This window comes from Phacochoerus africanus, chromosome 9 (assembly GCF_016906955.1).
Source record: "Phacochoerus africanus isolate WHEZ1 chromosome 9, ROS_Pafr_v1, whole genome shotgun sequence".
Taxonomy (NCBI): Eukaryota; Metazoa; Chordata; class Mammalia; order Artiodactyla; family Suidae; genus Phacochoerus; species Phacochoerus africanus.
The window spans coordinates 127,496,566-127,517,148 of record NC_062552.1 but is presented as its reverse complement, the minus strand read 5'-3'; the positions used below and the strand labels follow the sequence as shown (position 1 = coordinate 127,517,148).

Sequence of the window (20,583 nt, the reverse complement as noted above, 5' to 3'; positions counted from 1 at the left end):
GGCCACCCGAGAGTGCCAAGGCTGGGGCCGGAGAAGGATCAGTTCCCCTCCAACGTGGTGTCTGTTCATCCCGTAAAACGTCCGCAGATGCTCAGGGACACGGCCAGGGCTCCAGACCTGCTCCAGAGACGGAAGGGAAAGGCAGCCTGGGCTCAAGGCGGGAGTGAAGCAGCCACCGCGCAAAACGCAGGCGTTGTCTTTGCCGCTTTCTGATTCCCGCTGCAGCTGGACCTTGCAATGCCGGGTGTGCAGCTTTTGAGGCAGAACGATACGATTTCTCTTTCTTTTGGAAAATGCCTGCTCCGCTGAGCGCCCCACGTCGCACCTCTCTGTCGCCGAGAGACACCTGGGGACCACATGGCCCTGCTTTCTCCAAAAGCTCCCTGGGTCAGGTCTCTCTCGTTTCATCCCTCTTGCTCTGTCGTGAAGGAAATAATTCTCGGAAAACCCGAAGCTCCGTTCTGGCTGGTGCTTCTTGCCTCTCGCCAAGCTGCCCGCGGAGGCTGGACCCCATCGGTTCTCCTGCCAGCTTTCGGCTTTCAAACTCGGCACTTGGGAAGCGTGCTAGCAGGTCAGGTCACAGGAGCGTCAGCATCTGGCCAGGCCACGCAATGCGCTGGCGTGTGAGTTTGGGATTCTCTGGTGTGAGCCAGCGAGATGGCACCCTCTTCCGAGGTGGCGTCCAAGGTGGCACTGGCCAGATTTCAGAACCCGGCTGACATCATCAGCTCTACGAAGCTAGTAAGGCTGGCGGAGTCCGGGTCTCTCTGTTAGTACAGCTCCTTCCCTCTCGGAAATGATACCCAGAGGCCAGTTATTTTTCTAAACTTACCCCAGACTCGGAAGAGCTGTTTAAGGAGGCCACTCGGCTTCCGTTGGAACAGAGACCCCACCCAGCAGGCTCCGGGCGGCCTGGGCCAGTTAGGAAGGGGCTTCTCAGTCCTGGGGACTTGGAGGGAGGAGGGCGAGGGGTCCTGCCACTGCCGGGGAGGGGGCTGCCTGCGGGGAGGGGCTTGGGGCTCTCAAGCCGATGGCGTTGAAACGCTTGGTTTTGGAAAACATGTTTGCCGGCTGGGTCTCTCTTCGCCAGGCTGGTTTCCTTTTGCTGCCCGAACAAACAGAAGGCTTGGCTTCAGGACACCAAAAATCTCACTACGGATGTGGCAAAGCCTCGGGGGCACCTCTCAGTGTTTAAAAGTCAAAACGACACCACCACAGTCAGAACGGAACATGCACGGATCCCAGCTGTTCAGCGGCTGTTGGATTCGTTTATTATCAAACAGCTCCAACTGGACAGACAACCAACCGCGTGACGATTCATGTGCCAGGAAGTCTCTGTTTTGAGCCCCGCGGCTCCTTTGACTCAGCAGGGTTTTTTGAAATGGACACAATGCTGGCTTTAAAGTCACTGTAGAAATCAGTGCGTTAAGCTGAAGGCTTAAAGAGAAATATAAAAATACAGAAAATAGTTTTCATTTCTCTTTGTTTACGGCCGAGGAGAGAACACGATTGTGGCTGTTTGTGTGCACAGGGACCCGCCGTGGCCTGCTGGGCTCAGCTCCGTCTCTGTCTAAAATAGCTGGATCATCGAATCTCTGGATTTGCCGACGCCAACCCATTTCACTGAAAGAGAAGGGCAAGGCGGTTCAGCCCAGGGCGGGGGGCGCAGGGGGGCAGGGGGGGCGGGGCGGCAGGGCACCCACCTGCCACTCCCACGTGGTTCTCCACGAACCGGATGTAGCTCTGGGCCTGGGGGGGGAGGTCCTCCCACTTCCTGGCGCCCGTGGTGTCCGTTTTCCAGCCCGGGAGCGTTTCGTACTCCACCTCCACCTTCTGCAGAATCTCCTGGTTGGCTGCGGACACGGGGCGGGGGTCGAACCATCCCATGTGAGCTTGGCCACAGGCCCCGGACTGCCCACCCCCGTCTGCTTGCTCTGCAGTGGGAAGCCAGTTTTGGACCGTAACCGCGCCCCTTCCACCCGGGGACAGGCCCCTCTGGACACAGATTCACAAAGCGCTGCTGGAACGTCCTCAGGTGACCCCGCTGGGAAACTCCACGGGGTCTCAGACCCTGAAGGGCTAGAGATCCCGAAGAACCTGTGCCCCCTCCCGGGGCAGGGACCCCACTTGGCTGGTCAGCCACCCCTCATTGTCAGAAGAGGCTAGAGTGAGCCGTCCCCTGCAAGGGCCCTGGACATGCTTCGAGTTAGAGGCTCCTGGAGTCACAGCACACGCCAGCTTAGGGACGCTGGCTGAGACCTGCCCGGGCAGGGCACCCCCAGCTGGCGGTGTGCACTTGGGTGCCGAGCGGGGAGGGGGCAGATCCACTACAGCTGTGGGGTGGGGGGCGGTGTCAGAGTGTGACCCCCGTGCAGATGCACAAGTAGCTGTGAGATCCAGGAAAATTTTTTTTTTTTTTTTTTTGGTAAGGCAGTACCCATGGCACATGGAGGTTCCCAGGTTAGGGGTCGAATCGGAGCTACAGCTGCCGGCCTACGCCACAGCCACAGCAACGCAGGATCCGAACCTCGTCTGTGACCTACACCACAGCTCACGGCACTGCTGGATCCCTAACCCACTGAGTGAGGCCAGGGATCGGACCCTCCTCCTCAGGGACACAGTGTGGGGTTCTTAACCCGCTGAGGCACGATGGGAAGTCCCAGGAAAACCTTTGAAGAGAAGGGATGCTGGCTTGGCGGCGGAGACGCCCGTTGGCCTCACAAGAGTCCAACCAGAACGAGTTTCCTTTGGTCGAGTATCACCCTCCCGTGTGCCCGCGTCTGCCTGCCGTTTCAGCTGAGGCCCCAGCGCTCTTGGGAGGTGGGCCTTGACCCTCTCAGGTGCCTGAGGGCCCCCTAGGGTCCCGGCCTGGTTCCCTCCGAGCCCCTCTGACTCTCCCCAAACCACGGACACCTCGCAGCCGCCCGGAGGCCGGGCCCCTCTGCGTCTTCGCCATGCGGACCCCGGGCCCGGAAGCCACGGGTCCAGCGCGAGGGCCCGGGGCCAGGAGGGCCCCACGCACCTGGGAAGTAGGGGATCCGCTTCCCGCTCAGCTTGTACGAGACGCCGACTTTAATCTCATCCAGGGTGTCCAGGATGTCCAGCTTCGTCAAGGCCAGCCTGCCCCAAACCGGAGAGAGGCCGAGCCGCGGTCACCGCGGGCCGTTTCCCCGTGTGGGGTCCACCCCTCGCTTCTCCTCCGTTTGGCGGGAGAAGGAAAGGAAAGGAGAACCGCAGAGACCACGGGCAGCCAGGCCCCGAGCCCAGCTGCCGTCCGGCTCCCTCGGCTTTGCCCCTCCTGCCCTCCTTGTACCCGGGTTTAGGGTTTCAGAGGCGACCCTCAGGCCTGTTCACGCCCCTCTGCCCCGAGGAGACCCCGCGGCCGAGTGAGCGTGCCGGTGCCCACGACGGCGTCCACACCGCGGGTCTCCCCGCCCAGCGCGGGCCACGGGGCTTCGTGTGTCTCGTCCCGCTCCCTTCCGCTCCCCGCGTGGCACCCCTGGCCTGGGGTCGCCTGCGGCTGCATCTCTCCATTCTGCTCTCGAGGACCGAAGGCCGGGACACCGTGTCCTCAGCCAATTCGTCCCTGTGGCTCCCGCTGGTGGACGGCTCTCCATGCACCGCGTGTGGCTGTGGTTCATTTGTGTGCCACACGGTTTTGGTAAAAGCACTCTTTCCCTGCGACGCCGAGTGCCTTGAACCCTGGCCCGTCCCTCTGAGGAAGACGCAGCACGTCCCCTGTCTGCCCAAAGGCCCGCCTTCCTCCGGAGAGGGTCCGAGTCACCAGAACTATGCCTGTCACCAAGGGCAGTGGGCTGCCTGGTCAGTCTCAGGAGCACTCAGGCGGGGGGCGCCCCTTCAGCCCTTCCCACTAACGTGCGGGGGGGGGGCTCCCACTCCTGGTACCCTCGGGGTCACCCTCCTGTTTACAGCCACGTGGACTGGGGCTCCAGAGCGGGCTGGCCCCAGACCCCCCGCCCCACCACGGACGGTCTCCAGGCCCAACCCGGGCTCTGCCCCACGGCTGCAGCTCTGCTGGTCTGGGCAGCGTTCCCGTAGGCAGGGGTCTGTGGGCACCCTTCTTGTGTGCCCTGATGGTTTGCGGGAGGTGCTGCTTGTGGGATGGGGCCTCAGCCCCTGCTCCAGGGCCTTCTTGGAGCGGCGGTCAGCGCTCGGCTGCGCTCGGCGCTGGGGTGGGTCTGCCCTCCCGTCCCTGCAGCCCCTGTCCTGCGCCAAGAACTGAGGTTGGACGGCAGGTTGGGCCAGCCTGGGCCAGGTCCACTCAGCAGGGCGGTGGGCCCTCGGTTCAAGTGCAGGCCCTCTGCTCTGGGCTCACGCCCAGCCGGGCTCCGGAGGAATCATGTTCACCTCTCACAGGTGCCAGGCCGCCACCGCGGCCTTCCCTGCCTGCACTCAGGAGTGGTCGCAGTGCCAGGCTGCAGAACTGGCTCGGAGGGCCCTGCACTGGCCTCCATGTCACCCTCACTGTGGCCCCGCCCTGTGGGAGGGCCTGCCCTGGGTGACATCACTGTGTGGGGAGCCCGAGGCCCTGAGCCCATGCCCGAGGTGCCAGGGCATCAGCCCGGGGGGGCGGGCAGCGGGCGGGCGCTTACGCGGTGAATCCGTTGATCATGTGGGCATATCTCAGGATCATGAGGTCTAACCAGCCGCAGCGCCTCTTCCTGCCCGTGGTCACGCCCCACTCGTGGCCGCGGCTCTGCAGCAGGTCTCCAATTTCCTGGGTGGGAACAGAGCAGGGCCCGGGCCCCTGTGAGTGGGAGCCGTCTGGGCTGCCCGGCGCTCAGCACTCTGCTGCCCTCTCTGCTGCCTCCCCCGCGGCCCCCATGACGCCCCTCCCCCCTGTGTCTGGGTCCCTGGTCCCTGGCACACATGGCCCAGCTGTTGCCCCAAGGGGAAGGCCTCCTCCCAGGCCTCGTGAGGGGCAGGGGCCCGGCTTGTCCACCTGCCGGTGAGGGTGGGTCGACCTGGCCCTGCAGCCTGGCCTTGGCGGGGTGTGTGTCTATTCCTCGGGGCGCCCTAGCCCCCCTTTCACCCTAGGCCCTGTTAAAGCCGCCGGTATGCCCCCTACCCCCCAGCGCTCACAGCTTTGCCCAGGACAACAGCCTCATGTCCTGCTGGCCACGAGGGCGCGAGGCCATGTGAGGCAGAGGGCTGCTGGTGTCCCCAGCTTCCAGAAACACCCAGGAGGCTGGCGAGGCTGCTGGGCGCGGCCGGGGCGCTGCCTCTAATCCGTCCTCACTCGGCCGAGACGGAAACCCAGGCTGGCCCAGGCCCCCAAGGATGGAGCCCGGGACCCTTCCTGAGCTGAGGGGAGCGCCCACAGGGTCCCCGGGGCTGGGGACTCACGTTGATCTGCTCGGTGGGGAAGGCGCCGACGCCCACGCGGGTGGTGTAGGCCTTCACCACGCCGTAGACCTCGCCGATGTTCTGGGGGGGGATGCCCAGGCCGGTGCACACGCCGCCCACCGTGCAGTTGGAGGACGTCACAAACGGGTAGGTCCCTGCGAGGCAGACGGTCAGGCCGCCCCCTGCGGACCACCCCGGCCCAGCGGTTCCCCCCCCGGGCAGATTCAGTGCCCGCATGTCCCCTCCGAGGGGCTCCGGGGCCAGCAGCCTGAGGGGTCGTCTGGGGAGCAGCCAGCACAGGTGGTGAGGGAGGGAGGACACTCGGGATCAGACGGTGGGTGCCTGCCTTTTCTGTGTCAGGCACCTCAGTGCTGGGGGGTCCCCAGGGTGGGCACAGGGTGGACACGGCCCTTCGCGGGGGAGCTGGGGGGCCCCCGGCCCCGGGGAGGCCCTCCCGCCCTCCATCCCGAATCCCTCGCTCGGACGCTCCTCTCTTGCCGGCGGAACTTAGGAAAATGGGGCGGTACGACCCTTTGCTGGGCACGGGCGGCACCGTGGCCGTGGGAGGGGGCGCCTCGTCCCGGCAGACGCGGACGCGAGGGTTTGTGGGGGTCGGGCTGGGCACGTACCGAAGTCGATGTCGAGAAGAGCTGCGTTGGCGCCCTCCACGAGAATCTTCTTGGGGGGCCCGTGCAGCGCCTCGTACATGAAGTAGACGCCGTCCCGGACCATGGGCCGGATCCGCTCGGCAAAGCCCTGAGGGGAGGGGCGCGGAGGGTGAACGTGCGGGAACCCGGCCGCCCAGCCCGGCCTCCTCCCCGCAGCCTCTGTCTCCCGGCAAGTTCCTTCCCCACCCGTCCATCCCTGCTCTCGGCTCGGCCCCCGACAAGGGCTGCAGGGGCTGGGTCCAGCCATGGAAACGTCCAGAAGGGCACTGCGTGGGCATCCTCCTGTCCCCTGCCTGCTCTGTCCCTCTAGGAGGGAGCTGGGCCACCTCTAACTCCTGCAGACAGACGCCGTGGACTCCGTCCCCAGGCACCCCCGGGGCAGCCTCGGAGGATGCGAGGGGCCAGGCCAAGCCGGTAAGAGGACCACCCGCCCTCGGCCGGCCGGGGTCCGCACAGGAGGCCTGTGGTCCCCACGCCCGCTGCCTGCGAAGATGCCCGGGGCGACGCTCCGTGAGTGACGTCGGATGGGACACGGCGGCGCCCCCGCTGCACCTTGAGCTTCTTGAGTTGACCTTCGACGTCTGTCTCCAACGTGGGGAACATGGACTGGTGCTGGCGGGCCAGGTTCCTGAACCTGCGGAGGCGACAGTGACTGCGACCCCTGCCCCCGCTGGGGCCCCCGGGCCCTCCCCCTCGGGCCTAGGATGGTGTCGGTACCGGGTGGAAAACTCGTCAAAGTCCGACAGGAGGTCGCAGACGCGGAGGCCCGCGCGGGCCGCCTTGGACGAGTAGGCTGGTCCGATCCCCTTCCTGGTGGTGCCGATGCTGGGAGACAGGTGGCACCTGAGCCCTGCCCAGAGGCCTGCCGGGGGCCTGCCTGGAAACACAGGCTGCCCGGCCGTCCCCTCAGGCCTCGGCCTCCACTCCGTCAACAGAGGCTGGGCTGGGGGATCCCGAGGCCCGTTCCCAGGTGCTGCGCCGGAGCTGGGAGCCTCGAGAACCCCGCCTCCTCAGACGGCCAGGTTCACGGACCCAGGGGCTGCGGGGGTGGGTCCTGATCCCCCCCCCCCCGTCCCCGTCCCCGTCCCCTGCTCTGAGGCCCAGCGCCCAGCTGTCCCCTCCCTGCCTGTTCTCTGCCCTCTGCCCAGCACCAAGGCTGCTGCTCTGGGCGTCTGCTGCCTCCCCTGGGGTGACCCCACTGTGCCCACCCTGAACCCACTGCCCGTCACAGCCTGGCCCAGGTTTAGCCCATGGGGATGCTCAGCTTTGCCACCTGCATGTGGCTGAGCCGTGTGTGTGTGTGTGTGTGTGTGTTTCAGAGCGCATGCCCATATGGGGACACTCCTTGGAGGTGGCAGCGGGGGAGGACGGCACAGGCTGGGGAGAGGTGCTTGCTCGCGATTCAGGTGATGGTGGCCTGGGGTGAACCGACTGCGCTGTCCTGAGGGGCTTTTTGTGGACAGTGTCCCCACCTGACAACCCCCAGCCCTCCAGCTGTTGGCTTTGAAAGCCGTGGGCAAAACTCACTTCTTGCCCTCCTGCGCCTGCCGCTGCACCTCCTGGAGCCCATCCACCGCCTGGTGAAAATCGAACACTGCCAGGGAGAGACACATGGTTACGGAGCCTCTGGAGACCAGCTAGAGTCCCCGGGGCCTCAGGTTCCCTGCCTGCCAGTGGGGCAGTGGTCCTGCCCCCCCGCCCCCAGAAGGCTGGCAGAAGGCCCGGTGGGGCTCCGGGCCTGTGGGTCCCTTGTTCACAGGGAAGCGGGGTCTGGAACTCACCGAGGTGGGCCCGGTCAGAGATGATGAGCCTCTTCTCCCAGTCCTTCAGGCCTGCGGACGTCGCACGCAGCCGGCAACAGGCCGCAGAGTCAGCTCTGGGGCAGGGCAGGGCAGGGCCCCCCCAGGAGGACGTCCACCCCGGCCCCGCGGGGCCTCCGTCCAGGTCAGGTTCCCACACACTCTTCTCATGCCCTGAGCCCAAGCCCGCGGCCAAGGCTCTGCTTCCTCCACGGACCGTCTCACAGCGTCGGGCTTGCTGTGCTGTCTGCCTGCCCCTAGACCACCTTCCGGGCCCCACCTGCCTGACCGCCTGGCTGGTGGCCTCAGTCACTGCCACTGTCTGCCACCCCCCAGCCGCCCCAGGAACCACATCCTTCTTTGCAGATGTGGCGGCTCTATGGTCCCCGGTCTCAGCTGGACCCCAGGGTCCCCTGGGAGCCTTGTCAAATTCCATGTGCCAGGGCTCCTCCCAGGACTGCCCGAGCCTGCATCTCCTAGTGCCAGCTGTCCCCAGTGTCATGAAAGCTCCCCTGTGACGCTGAGGCCATGGCCCAAAGCCAGAGTTCGGGGTCTCTGGGCTGCCCACGCTCGGCTTCCTGAGCGAGCACCCCGCCTCCAGCACAGGCAGAGCCCTCAGGCCGTGGAAGCAGCCCCCTCTGCCCATCGGCCACCCCCGGGAGAAAGCGCACAGACACAAGCCAGCCTGTGGCCGGGAACACCCCCGCGCCCTGGATGGAGTGGGTTTGCAGGACGCAGGCATACCTTTCTTCTCATTCTTTTCCGCTTCTTCAAACAAGCCTGGTAAGTGGACAACCACTCCGTTGCCTGCAACACAGGGACACGAGACTGAACTGCATCACAGAGCACAGGGACTTAGGTTTAAAACAGCATGAAATTAAAAAAAAAAAAAAAGAAGCAGTTCCCCGGTGGTGCAGTGGGTTAAGGACCTGGCGTTGTCACTGCAGCGGTTCGGCTCACTCGGTGCTCTGGGGCAGGGTTGATCCCTGGCCCAAGAACTTCCACCTGCTGTAGGCCGGCCACAAACGCAAACGCAGACGCAAACGCAAACACCCCAGTGTGAACAGGCACCCGGAGCTCAGAGCAGCGTCATTCACAGCGGCTGAGACACGGACGCGACGCAGCAGCTGAACGGGTAAAGAACACGCCGCACACGAGGGGACGTTCGCCTTACAGAGGCAGGGGGTCCCGACGTGGGCCGTGACCTGAGGACCTCACACACGGTGGCCTACGGCAGACGCAAAAGGACCGGTTCTGGACGGTCCAGTCCTGAGGTCCCTGGAGGATGAGCCTCTGGGAGACAGGAAATACAACAGTGCTGCCCAGGGCTGGACGAGCGAAAGGGGGAGTGAGGGTTCAAGGGGCCGAGGGTCTGTCCAGGGAGATGGAACCTTCTGGAGGTGATGGTGCTGCCGGCAGCACGACAATGCGAACGGATGTGCCGTTTCCAAACCACACCGTGAGAAACGGCCGAGGCGGTAAACGTACGAATGTTTTATCACAATTAAAAAAAAAAAAAAAAAACCATCATGAAGCATTTGTGGAGACCCTTGGGGTGGGAGGGGGGATTACCCCCGCGAATGGCCGGCCGGGGACAGTGCCCTCGGGCTGGATGCTGCCGGCTGTACGGTCGAGCCTCCACAGGGGGTGGAGGGGCCCCGGGTGAAGCCGCTGTGTGTCCTTTAAACAGCTTGGAAACGTGGAGAAATGCAGTCTCCATCCGCTCCCAGGACCAAAGCCGGGCCCGCTTCCCCGTCCACGGAAAACTCAAGTGGGGTCGACCGAGACGGTCCACAGCGCCAGAGACCAGGCCAGAGAAGGAAGGCGCTCGCCCGGGTGACAAGCGTGTTGCTGCGGGCCCAGGCTGCAGCCCTTTCCCACAGGACCGAAGGCAGCCAGGCCCCGGCTGGGGGCTGGGGGGCAGCGCTGCTTCCCGGAGGAGCCCTTCTGGCGCCGCTCCCCATGGACTGGCTCTGGCCGAGCGAGACGGGACAGCCATCCAGGTGGGTGACTCAGAGACGACGCAAGCCACACTGGGCACAAAAGGTCACCTAAATGCCACGAGTCCCGAAATGACCACGTGGCCAGGCTGGGGGAGGGATGCAGGCCAAGGGGCAGCCACGTGGACCGCAGAGCCAACCCCTCCCCGGAGCTCCCGGGTAACCCCCGGCTCCAGCGCATCCCCAGCTCTTCGGAGACCGGGCAGAGGGCCCTCCGGGTCAAGCGTGCCTCCTTGGCCCCGTTTCCCACCACGTGGAGCCTGGGGCCCGGCAGACCAGGCTGGTGCCCAGGTGCTTCGGCAGCAGAGCCTCACCTCCAGCCCGTGGGTCCCAGGGCAAGCCCGGGTCCTCACCCACTGCTGGGGCCCAGCCTGTACCCGTGGGTGGAGAAGGCTCCGGACAACCCTCTCCTCCTGCTCAGCCTGACTGCTCACAGCCCCTTCGGGCCCTCTGCCGACACCTTCCTCTGCTCACGTGCCAGGGTGGGCCAGACCCGGTGCCACGGCTGGCGCACACCTGCGGCCCCACCTCTGCCGCCCGGCCCGGCGGGGCCAGGGGGCAGATAAGTCAGGAGGAAAAGGAAACTGGCCCTGCTAAGTTGTGGAAAGAGCCTGAAGGAAAAGCCTGAGAAGGGCCCGGGGGCGAGCCTGGGCAGGGGCTGCAGAGGGCCGCAGGAGGGCCAGGCCGGCCCAGGAGCGTGCACGGGAGCACACACTCACCCTTGCACACACGCATGCATGCACACGCACACATGCATGCATGCACACGCACACACGGGGGCTCCGAGAGCTCAGCAGAGCCTCGTGTACCCTTCTTCCCTCGGGCCCAGGCTGGGAGGGGTCCCGGGCTGTGGCCCCTGCCCTGCGAGGCTCTGGGGGAGGCTCCTGAACCACAGGCCCCTGCAAGGGCTCCTTGAACTTCCCAGCCCAGGGCCCGCTGTGCGGGTCATCCCCGCGGGCGCTGGGCAGGGCAGGCCGGCCGAGGTCCAGTCCGCACGTCGGGCCCCTTGTGCTCACACACGTGGGATCCCCGGGCGGGGCACTCACCGATGAAGGACACGGCCTTGGTGTTGATGATGCCGCTGGGCAGAAGGTGGAAGTCGTACTCCTTGCCGTCCACCACCACGGTGTGGCCAGCATTGTTGCCCCCCTGGGAACAGAGACCCGCTCAGCACCCGAGACCCGGACCCACCGAGGGGCGCCCGGCCTCGCTCTGGTGGCTCTAAGTGCAGGCACCCAGGAGCCGCCTCCGGGCCCCTAGGGGGGTTGTTCTGCCCCCAGGAGTGTGAGACGCAGCCCACACTTGGGGAGTCTGGGTGCCGGCTTCAGCCCTGATGCCGGGATGAAGGGCAGGGGCCTGGGCCCAGGAGAGCGGCTGGCCCAGCGGGTCCCACCGCCTAGGACCATCTCATGCTGACGCTCCACGGAGGCGAGGCTGCGGGCACGCGGAGCCTGCCCACCCACCAGCCCCTCTGGGGTTCCCTCCTCTGATGCGGGAAGGAGGGGCCCTGCCACGCCGGGAGGCTTACCCTCAGGCCCGCTCGCCCCTCACAGGGACCCTCCCTGGGGCCTGCGTCTCCCATCGGAGAAGCCAAAGGAGAAAGCTGACCTGAGACCAGTCCTGTGCTGGAGGAGGTCCCCGCGGCTGGCTCCCTCCCCTTTAAACTACTGACCAGGGCTCAGCCGGTGGAGCCCGGGGGAGGGCCCCACCCTTGAGGGGTGCTGGCCCTCAGTTCCATCTCCTGTCACTAGAGGGCATGGTGGCCCCCAGGGTATGGGTCCCCATGGCCAGGGGGGCAGGGCCCCGGGGAAGGGCCCGTTCCGGCAGGTGCCCAAGGCGGTGCCCTGCTGGGCCCACTCTGCCCGGAACCCTGAAGCCCAGCCCAGCCCCTCTCTCCCTCCTTTGGGCCTGAATCTCCTGCAGAAACACAAGCCTATTGGCGGGGCCTCTCCGTGGCTGGGCCTCTGCCCCCCACACCCCCGTGTCCTCCTGCCTTGCGGGGGTGGGGGGTGATGGGCTGCGGGCTGTGAGGGCTCCAGAGCCCTCCTCAGGCGGGCAGGGTGGGTGCCCCACATTCGGGGCCCCTCCTTGCCCCGCCCAGGCAGGGCTGGAGGAGGCAGCCTCTTTCCTGCCAGGAGCACCTGCTCCTCGTTAGCCTGGACAGGATTCTCAGCTCTCCACCAAAACAGCCCAAGCGGTGGTGGTGGTGGTGGGGTCTGGCACCGTGAAGGGGGCAGGCGCCGCGTGACCTCGGCCGGGGGCTCTTCCTCCAGGGCCTCACTTAAGAAGTGAGGCTAGGAGTTCCCGTCGTGGCGCAGTGGTTAACGAATCCGACTAGGAACCATGAGGTTGCGGGTTCGGTCCCTGCCCTTGCTCAGTGGGTTAAGGGTCCGGCATTGCCGTGAGCTGTGGGGTAGGTCGCAGACACGGCTCGCATCCCGCGTTGCTGTGGCTCTGGCGTAGGCCGGTGGCTACAGCTCCGATTCGACCCCTAGTCTGGGAACCTCCACATGCCGCGGGAGCGTCCCAAGAAATAGCAAAAAGACAAAAAAAAAAAAAGAAAAAGAAGTGAGGCTGCATGGCCCTTTCACCCAGGCTCAGCCCTGCAGCCAGGACCAGCCCCCCTGGAAGGGCAGCGCTAGAAGCCCACTCCTCCAGGGGCTCCACACGGGGCCATCCGCCTGTAAATGCACGTGCGAGGCCCGTCTGGCCTGCCGTGGGGGCCGGATGAAGGCAGGTTCACGGTACGTGACTCCTGGGATCACTGCCATCCTGCCGCGTGTCCCCGGCTCAGCTGCCCCTGGAGGCAGGCCTGCTGCCCCCCGGTGCCCAGGCTCTCACAACTGACCACAGGCTCTGCGTAAATGATGGAGAAGCAGAAGGACAAAGGGGACAGTGCGGGGCCTGGGAGCCAAGGAGGGGCGCCCTCCGCCCCCGAGATGGGCAGGCCGGGGTGGGGGGGGGCGCCAGGCCACGGTGGCTCAGGACGGTGCTGGGGGTCCACCGGGTGGACCGCCACGGAGGGAGGCGTGGGAGGGACCCCAAAGGGGCTTCGGGAGGCGGGGGAGGGGAGCTGATGCTGATGAGGTGAAGGGGGGAGGGGGAAGCAGAGGTGGTGGGCTCAGCCTTGACATGAGTCACGTGACTTACAGGCCCCCGGAGACCCCTGCCCTCGCCTGGGGACCCATGCAGTCATGCCCATGAGCACATGCGCCACTGGAGGAGGGGTGGCCCGGGGGTGGGAAACTGGGGCCCCGAGAAGGGGGGTGACCGCCGAGCCCAGGCAGACTTGCACCCCTACCCCCGGCTGCATCCCGCCTGCCAGGGCAGGGGACCAGAGAGCTCCGACACCAGCCTCCCTCCCCCGCTCTCCAGGTGCCCCGTCCCCACGTCAGCCGGCCCACGCAGGGCCCCGTCTTTGTTTGGGGTAAACAGCCGCGCCTAGGAACAGCCACAGGCCTTGGGGGGCAGATGGCCCCTGCCGGCTCTAGGGCCCAGGCATCAGGCCACAGGCCACTCCCCGGGGCGAGAGCCAGCCCTGGATGCTGAGCCCAGGGCCCGGTGACCTGCAGGGTGCACCTCCCAGCAGCATGGCACAGGTCCAGGTGACCATCCCAGACAGAGCCCTGTCTGCCCTCCCTCCGCTGCCCGCGGGCAGGTGGGGGGGGCAGGAACACCTCAGCTGCCCTCCTAAGGCCCAGCCCCGCTGCAGGGAGAGCTGGGCGAGAGCCGTAGGCTGCAGGGGCTGGTCGGCCAGCGGTCCATCTGGGCCTGGTTTGGAAAAGCACTTGCGGGAGTTGGCCAGGTCCCAGGTGCCCCTGAGGGTAGTAGGTTCTGGGGACCCCGTCGAGGGGCCCTGCAGGAGTGAGCTGGAGTCCCCTCTCCCCACTGCCGCGCCGCGGGCACTGGCCAAGGTGGCTGGGAGCTGGGCCCAGAGGCCGCCTGGGTCAGCCGCTCAGGGCTGTGCCTGCCCCCAGGCTCTCCCCTGCGATGGAGCCTCGGGTCGGGCACAACTCCGAGCCCCGAGGGACGCTGAAGCCCCCCACAGCCTGCCCGGTCCCTCCAAGACCCCAGTGGGTGCTCCCACCAGCTGGCTCCCTGGAGGCAGGGATCTGAGAGGGGGCGTGCTTGCTCATAGACACAGGACCGGGGCCAAGGCCAAGGTGGGCCCACTCAGGAGTCTGGCCAGCGCTGACCCTTCCTGCCCCTGCAGCCGCCCTGCCAGGCCCCCTTTTAGGGGCCAGGGAAGAAGACAAAGAGCTGGACGGTGGAGCTCGGGCTGCAGCGTTTCAGTGGCTGCGAAGCTGCCCTGGGGCTCTGGGCTCCTGGGTGGGGTCGTGGCTGGGGGCGGAGGCCCCTGGGTGCCAGGGACAGGCTCTATCTGGATCCTGCACAACCTGCAGCAAGGGCCCCGCCTTCGGGGAGGGCACACTTGTGACCCTGCCCCCCACGTCTGGGAGAAGGTGTGAGGCGCGTCCCCATGCGGGCCTCCCTCCCCTCAGGGGTCAGCTCGCAGGCCCCTCCCACCCGGCGCTCACCCGTCACCCAAGAGGCTCTCCTGCCCAGGGCAGCCGTCCCCAGAGCCGCCCGGGCCGTGTGACCCCAGGGAGGCCACAGGTGACTGGTGTCACCAGAGGGTGCACACGCGGAGGGGGGGCTGCTTCTGGAGGCAACACTGGGCCTTTCCGCCAGCCCCTGCCCCTGGGCCAGCCCGGGGTTGAGGTTAGGCATCTCCTGGTCCCTCTCCGGGGGAGAGGTCCTGGAGCACCCACAAGCCGCAGGTGGCCCTTCGACGAGCGAGACCACTGTGCCCTGTCGCCACAGCCCCTGGGGTGCACGGCGCCCGGCAAGGGAAGCCTGCCCCGGCGCCCTTGTGCCAAGCCGTCTCGCTGTCCCTGGGAGGAGGATCTTGAATCCTGACCGGTGTGCCAAGGCCTCGGGGGCCTGGGCAGGGGACGAGGGCAGGGGCCTGGGCAGGGGACGTGGGCAGGGGGCCTGGGCAGGCCCAGAGCCTGATGAAGCTAACTCTGGGAACAGAGGTAGGGCGGGTGCTGCGGCCAGGACAGGACGCAGCAGGGGACACTGATGGCTGGGCCAGTCCCGTCGGGGCCACGGGGCTGTCAGACAGCAGGAAGGAGCTTGGCGGACACGGAAGAGCGGAGGTGCAGGCGTTCCCGGAGAGAGCAGAGGGCACACTGGGTGCCACACAGGGAGCCTGCTCACGGCCTCCCTGTCGTGTGGCTGTGGCAGGACCTGGACCAGAAAGAGGAAAGGGGGCGCCTGCACGGCCATGCCCCGACCCCCAGGGCCAGGCCGGGAGCGAAGCGAGGGGGAGGCGGCCAGGGGGCAGAGGGGCCGAAGCCGCCCCCACAGATGGAGCCCAGGATGCAGGGCGGGTGCTGCCGGTGGGGGCAGCGACAGGCGCCATCCATTCCAGGAGAAGGGCCCAGAGAACAGCAGCGGGCCTGAGGCCTGAGGCTCTGGGCACAGGCTGACCACAGGCCCCAAAGCACCGAGTTGGGAGTGGACGAGGACAGATGCCCGGTGGAGGGGGATGTGGCCGCAGGCTGCCTCTGGGCAGGTGGAAGGGGCAGCCGAGGTGGCGAGGCGACCGGAGGTCACACAGGGACCTCACAGGTGCACAGACCCCGAGACGGGCTGACCGTTGGCAGAAGCACAACCTGAGCTGGGGGCCAGGGCAGCCCTGGGGGGCACAGCTGCCACTTGGGACAGCTCCGGCCCCGGGAACAGGCCAGGCGACTCTTCCGGTCACTGCGGCTGGTGGCCTTCAGTCCTTCTAGGCAGCCATCCAGACGGGAGTCCGGCCCAGCCCGCCCCACCCATTGCAGGGACCAGAGGCAGGCTTCCCCTGGCCCCTCGCTCACGGGCACTGCCCAGCTCGCAGGGCCATGGGGCAGTGTGCGGCTGCGATGCTGGGCTTCGCGCACACACTCCAAGTACGAAAGCAGCCTTCCCGGGATGGGGCCGGACGCCCCTGTGCCAGCCCTGACGCCCAGCGCTGTCACGGTGCGGGTGTGGCACGTGTGAGGCCCAGACATGCCGCCTGCTCCAACGGCTCAGCTTCTCCAGCCCATCTTCCCGCCTCGCCAGCTTGTTTGGCGGCAGGAGGGAAAAAGCCCCGTGCGCGCCCAGGACGGCCTGGAATTAGTCCCACTACGCTGGAGCGCTGAGGCCTGCAGGTGCAGGCGTATCTGGTCTCGGCTGGAGAAGCTGGGTTGGGGAGAGGCCTAGTGGGCCCTCCGGTCGGGTGCAGGGTTTCAGCCTGCTCTGCCCATAGCTCTTTTAAGTGATGGCAGGGCCTGGCCTGCTGACCCAGGGAGGGCCCTGTTCCAGAACCATCTCCACAGCCGGGAGAACCCAGCAGCTTCAAGATGAGGGCTATCGAGGGTCCCTGCGAAGCCCTGAGGTCACCTTGAGGAGGAGAGATGGCCACAGACAGGCCAGCGAGGCAGGGCACACAGAGGGCAGGGCCCTGGGCTGAAGGAGGCGGGAGGGAGACGCCCTGTGGCAGGGGCTGATGGGGAGGGGAGTGGGCATGGACCATGAGCCCGGCTGCAGGGTCCAGGGGAGAGGAGCGGGCTTGCGGGCCACGGCTTAGGGCAGAGAGGGTGGGAGGCCCCCCACCACCCCAGGAAGCACCTTCTAGGAGCCCACTGTCTGCGTCCAGCAGGAGGGGTCCAGACTGTGGCGTCTTTCTGGAGCCCAGTGCGTGGGCTCCTCTGGGGGCTCTGGAGCCCCAGGTCGCTTGGCAGGAGCTCAGGGGTAACCCCCCTCATTTCCAGCAGCACTCCTGGGCGTGGCTGAGCCCAGCAGCGCCACGCATGAGCTGAGCCCTCTGCACCCTGGGCTGTGAGTGGGCCCACAGCAGCAAGCGTGGCACGGGCCCGGCGTGGGGGCAGTGGCCCAGAGGGACGACCCAGTGGGACAGAACAGACGGGGTGCACAGAGCAGACTGCAGCTGGCAGAGCCCCGCCCTGGGGACAAAGCCTGTGTCTGGCCTCCTCGGTGGCACCACCAGCCACTGGGTCACCCTGGCCAGACGCCGAGGCTCCTCCGTCACCTCCTTGTCCCTGCCCTGCCGGCCTTCAGGCCCTGGCCTCCTGTCCTGCCCTCGCGTTTGTCTCCTCTTGGCTGAACCTCCCCCCTGCCGCCGCCGCCCCCCCCCAGGGGGGGCCTTGCTCCAGCCCCACCTTGGACTCAGCCTCCAGCCTTCCCAGCGTGCACTGGCCTCTGAGGTCAGCAGCCCTGTCCCAGACCAGACAGAATGAGAAAGAGGGGTCTCAGTGGCCCTTAACCACCCAGGGAGCTGGGGTCCCCGCCCCCCTCCTGGAGGGCCTAGTGTCACACCCATGGCACACCCCACCCCCTGAGGATCCAGTGTCCCCAGCTCAGCGACTTGTATTTATAGCTCTGCCCAGTCCACTGCTCTGGGGGGTGGGGCTGGCGGGGAAGGCGGGGTCCCTGGGGGAGACAGAGGGGGAGGAATCTGTCTGCCTGTGAGTGGCAGGTGCGCGAGAGGCTGGGGTGTGCGTGTCAGTGGGTGGGGGTGGCGGCTGGGCAGGGTGTCGGGGAGGGAAGGAATTCAAGAGGCGTGTCGGGTCGGCTGGAGGGCAGGGAAGAGAGGGTCCCTCTGGGTCCGGGAGTGGGGGGGGTGGCCCTTGCTGGGCGGGGGCGGGGGGGGGAGGGAGGGGGGACCCGACGCCCGGCCCGCACCTGGCAGCGGCTGATGATGTCGGCGTCCGTGGCCAGCAGGTCCACCACCTTGCCTTTGCCCTCGTCCCCCCACTGCGCGCCCAGCACCACGGTCACCCGGGAGCCGGTGGTCGCCGCCTCGTGCTGCAGCCGCCCCCGCTTGACGCCGCCCGCGCCGGGGGGCCGGTCGTTGGAGGCGCGGGTCCCCGACATGCCGGCTCACCTCGTCCGCTGCGCTGGGCCGCCCGGGAGCCCGCCGCTGCCGCGCGCCGCGCCATTAAAAGGAGCCGGTCCGGGGCGGGGGGCGGGCCGGGGGCGGGCTCTCGGGCGCCGTGACGACGCGGTGACCTCCGGGCCGCCGGGGCCCGCCCCCCCCCGGCCCGCCCCGCCCCGCCGCCCCCGGGGCCGAGCGGGGCCGCGCGCCGATGGCGCAGTCCGGGCGCCCGCCGGCGCGGCCCGGGCCCGGGCGCCCGGGGACGCTCTCGGGGTGGGAGGGGTTCGCGCTCGCCCTCCCCAGGCGGGGGCCTGGGCGCCGCCAAGCCGGCTCGCCCGGGCGCGCCGGGCCCAGGACCTCGGGCTTCCAGAAACGGCAGGGGCCCCCGTCAGGGTGGGAGGGCGGTTTGCGAAAGGGGAACTGCACCTATGCGCCCCGCCGAGAGGGTCTGCTCGGGGGGGGGGGGGGGGGCTCGGGGCGCACCTGTCCGGCGGTGGAGCCCGGTCCCCTGGCCCGGCGCGCGCGCCCTCTGGTGGCGGCCGAGAGGAGCGCGCGCTCCCTCCCCCGTCCCCTTTCCCTCACCCACCCACAGGCGTAGGGCACCCTGGCAGCAGCAGGCAGGCTCCATCCAGGAGCCGGCTGCCCGCATTCCCAGGGCCCTGAGTCCGAGGGAGAAGAGAGGGGGCTGTCAGGTCACGTGGCCGGGCAGGGATGCTCACCAGCTTCATAGGGGCCAGGGTCTCCAAAGCTCCACCCCAGCCCTCCTTCCCGCCCAGACTGCGCCCCAGGCCCCAGCAGGCTCCCTGTTCTCCGAGTGCATGGCGTGCTCTGTCCATGCACACAGGCCCTAAGTGCACTGGGCCTTGGACTTGGCTGACCCTCCAGGTCGAAGGCGCCAGGGATGGGCCCTGGGGGTAAGAGTGTCCTGTTAGACCCCTGTCCCAGGGCCGGGAGCCAGTGCCCCTTGTTCTGTCCCTGGGGGGTAGGGCTCTCAGTGCAGAGGGGCCAGGAGCCTGCCCACTGGCCTCTGCCCAGGGCTCAGAGCCACTGAGCCGCCTGGGCTCCCAGGCTCAAGGCAGGGCGACCAGACGGACACTCCACAGGAGGAAGGGAGTGGACAGTGGGCTTGTCACACGCTGGTGGGGAGTTAATGATTCAGGCCTCGCTGAGGTCGAGGACTGCACTGTCCTGCCCGCTCCCCCCCCACTCCTCCCCCCGCCCGCCCCCGGGCTCCTGGACAGGTCACCTAACCCCTCTGTGCTGCGGGCCCTTTCTCTCACGTGGGGATGCCATGGATGACAAGTAAGGTGCGAGGACTCCCTTGGTGACAGCGAGGGGGGGCAGTAGAGTGGGCAGCGTCCCTCTTTCCTCAGGCTACCAGCCCTGGGAGTTGCCCGGAGCCGGGCCGGGGGACTAGGCGGGAGCTTCTGAAACCACTGAAGGCCCGGGAAGCCGAGGGTGAGAGAAACGAGGTGCAATCAGGGGGTTGAGTGTTGGGGGGGGGGGGGTGGGGGGGCGTCCTGGGGCGCAGAGGCTGGCTGTGTCCAAGAGGAAGAGGCAGGACTGCAGGAGGGACCAAGCGGCTTCTGGGAGGTTTGCCTCCAGTTGCAGGAGCTGGGCCTTAGAATGACCATGGGTGGGGGGGGAATGTGGGAGGGATTTGCTGGAGTCCCATCAAATGGGGGTGGGGCTTCCCACTGTCCATCACTGGGTGGTGCTGAAGGCCCTTCCTGGGGAGACCCTGGGCTCTGGGCCAGCAGGTATGTGATGGAGGCTCAAGGCGGGGGCGGGGGGGGGGGGCGGCGTTCAGAGGGCTCTGCAGGGCCAATCTCCAACGGGGCACCAAGTCCTGAAGCCTGGGCTATAAATAGCCAGCAGGCCTGGTTGGGGGGAGTTAGGCTTTTCTATAAACAGCCCTGTCCAGGCCCAGCAGCTGGGGCCCTGCCAGTCACACGGCCCAGCCGGAATTAGAACACCCCCACTGCAGCCCTGCCAGAGCAGGCCTGTCACTGGGGAGGGGGGGGGGCAGTACAAGGCTCGGAGCTCAGGGCGCTGTGACCGGGGGTGGGCCCTCAGGGGGCACGCAGGCACGGCCCTGGGGTTTCCTCTCTGGGGCCTCACCTCCGGGTGGCACGTGGTGCCTCAGGACAGGCACCCTGGAACTTTAAACAGTGCAGGGCAGGAAGGAAGAATGATGCAGCTGCTTTGGAAAACAGTTGGGCAGTTTCTTAAAAAGCTGAACCCAACCCTTAGCACATGGCCCAGCTCTTCCTCTCCTGGGAATCTAGAAATCCAGGCCTGGGAAAAGAAGCCGTTCACAGCAGAAAAAAAGCCTCTGAGGCCTCATGTGCAGGTGGCCCAAGCGTCCACGGACAGAACGCATGTGCACAATGTGACCCGTCCACAAAACGGAAGGTCATCCGGCCGTAAAAAGAACGGAGTCTGGACACACGCTACAGCACAGCCACGCGAACACACGCCAAGTGGAACGAGCCATCAAGCATCGTCCGGCTCCATTCACGTGACCCATCCACGAAAGGCCAGGCCTAGTGACCAGAGGGCGGACTCGTGGTGGCCGGGTGTGGGAGGGGAGTGGCTGCCGCCAGGCACGAGGGAACTTCGGGAATGATGGGAATATTCTAGAACGGGATCGCGGTGGCGACTGCACAGCCTCGAGGGTCTGCTAGAAAAACTAGCTCCATTTATACACTTACACTGAGGTTTTTTGTGTGTTTGTTCTTTTAGGGCTGCGCCGTGGCATATGGGGGTTCCCAGGCTGGGGTGAAGTCAGAGCTGTAGCCGCCGGCCTACACCACAGCCAT

General features: G+C 67.0%; 1 protein-coding gene and 1 long non-coding RNA gene across 2 annotated transcripts; one reads left to right on the top strand and one right to left on the bottom strand.

The window, feature by feature from the left end:
• Window positions 1-1,248: 1,248 nt before the first annotated feature.
• On the bottom strand, window positions 1,249-17,834 carry ADSS1 (adenylosuccinate synthase 1). The gene is made up of 13 exons (XM_047794865.1): window positions 17,569-17,834; window positions 10,881-10,983; window positions 8,579-8,641; window positions 7,817-7,867; window positions 7,563-7,629; window positions 6,753-6,860; window positions 6,588-6,669; window positions 5,997-6,123; window positions 5,368-5,522; window positions 4,614-4,738; window positions 3,023-3,120; window positions 1,704-1,853; window positions 1,249-1,623 (listed from the first exon to the last, which is right to left on the bottom strand). Exons 1-13 carry the CDS (start codon window positions 17,758-17,760, stop codon window positions 1,571-1,573), a joined length of 1,374 nt encoding a protein of 457 aa, XP_047650821.1. The 5' UTR covers window positions 17,761-17,834; the 3' UTR covers window positions 1,249-1,570.
• A 116-nt stretch (window positions 17,835-17,950) lies between these two features.
• LOC125135444 (uncharacterized) lies at window positions 17,951-20,474 on the top strand. Its single transcript, XR_007136962.1, has 2 exons — window positions 17,951-19,219; window positions 20,050-20,474. It is a non-coding gene; the product is annotated as an uncharacterized LOC125135444 (long non-coding RNA).
• Window positions 20,475-20,583: the final 109 nt, after the last annotated feature.

Coding starts and splice junctions, on each gene's coding strand:
- ADSS1 (XM_047794865.1), bottom strand. CDS start 17,760: ATGTCGGGGACCCGCGCCTCCAACGACCGGCCCCCCGGCGCGGGCGGC. Junction 7,630..7,816: donor CTCTGACCGGGCCCACCTCG/GTGAGTTCCAGA, acceptor TCTCCCTGGCAG/TGTTCGATTTTCACCAGGCG. Junction 6,670..6,752: donor TTTGACGAGTTTTCCACCCG/GTACCGACACCA, acceptor TCGCCTCCGCAG/GTTCAGGAACCTGGCCCGCC.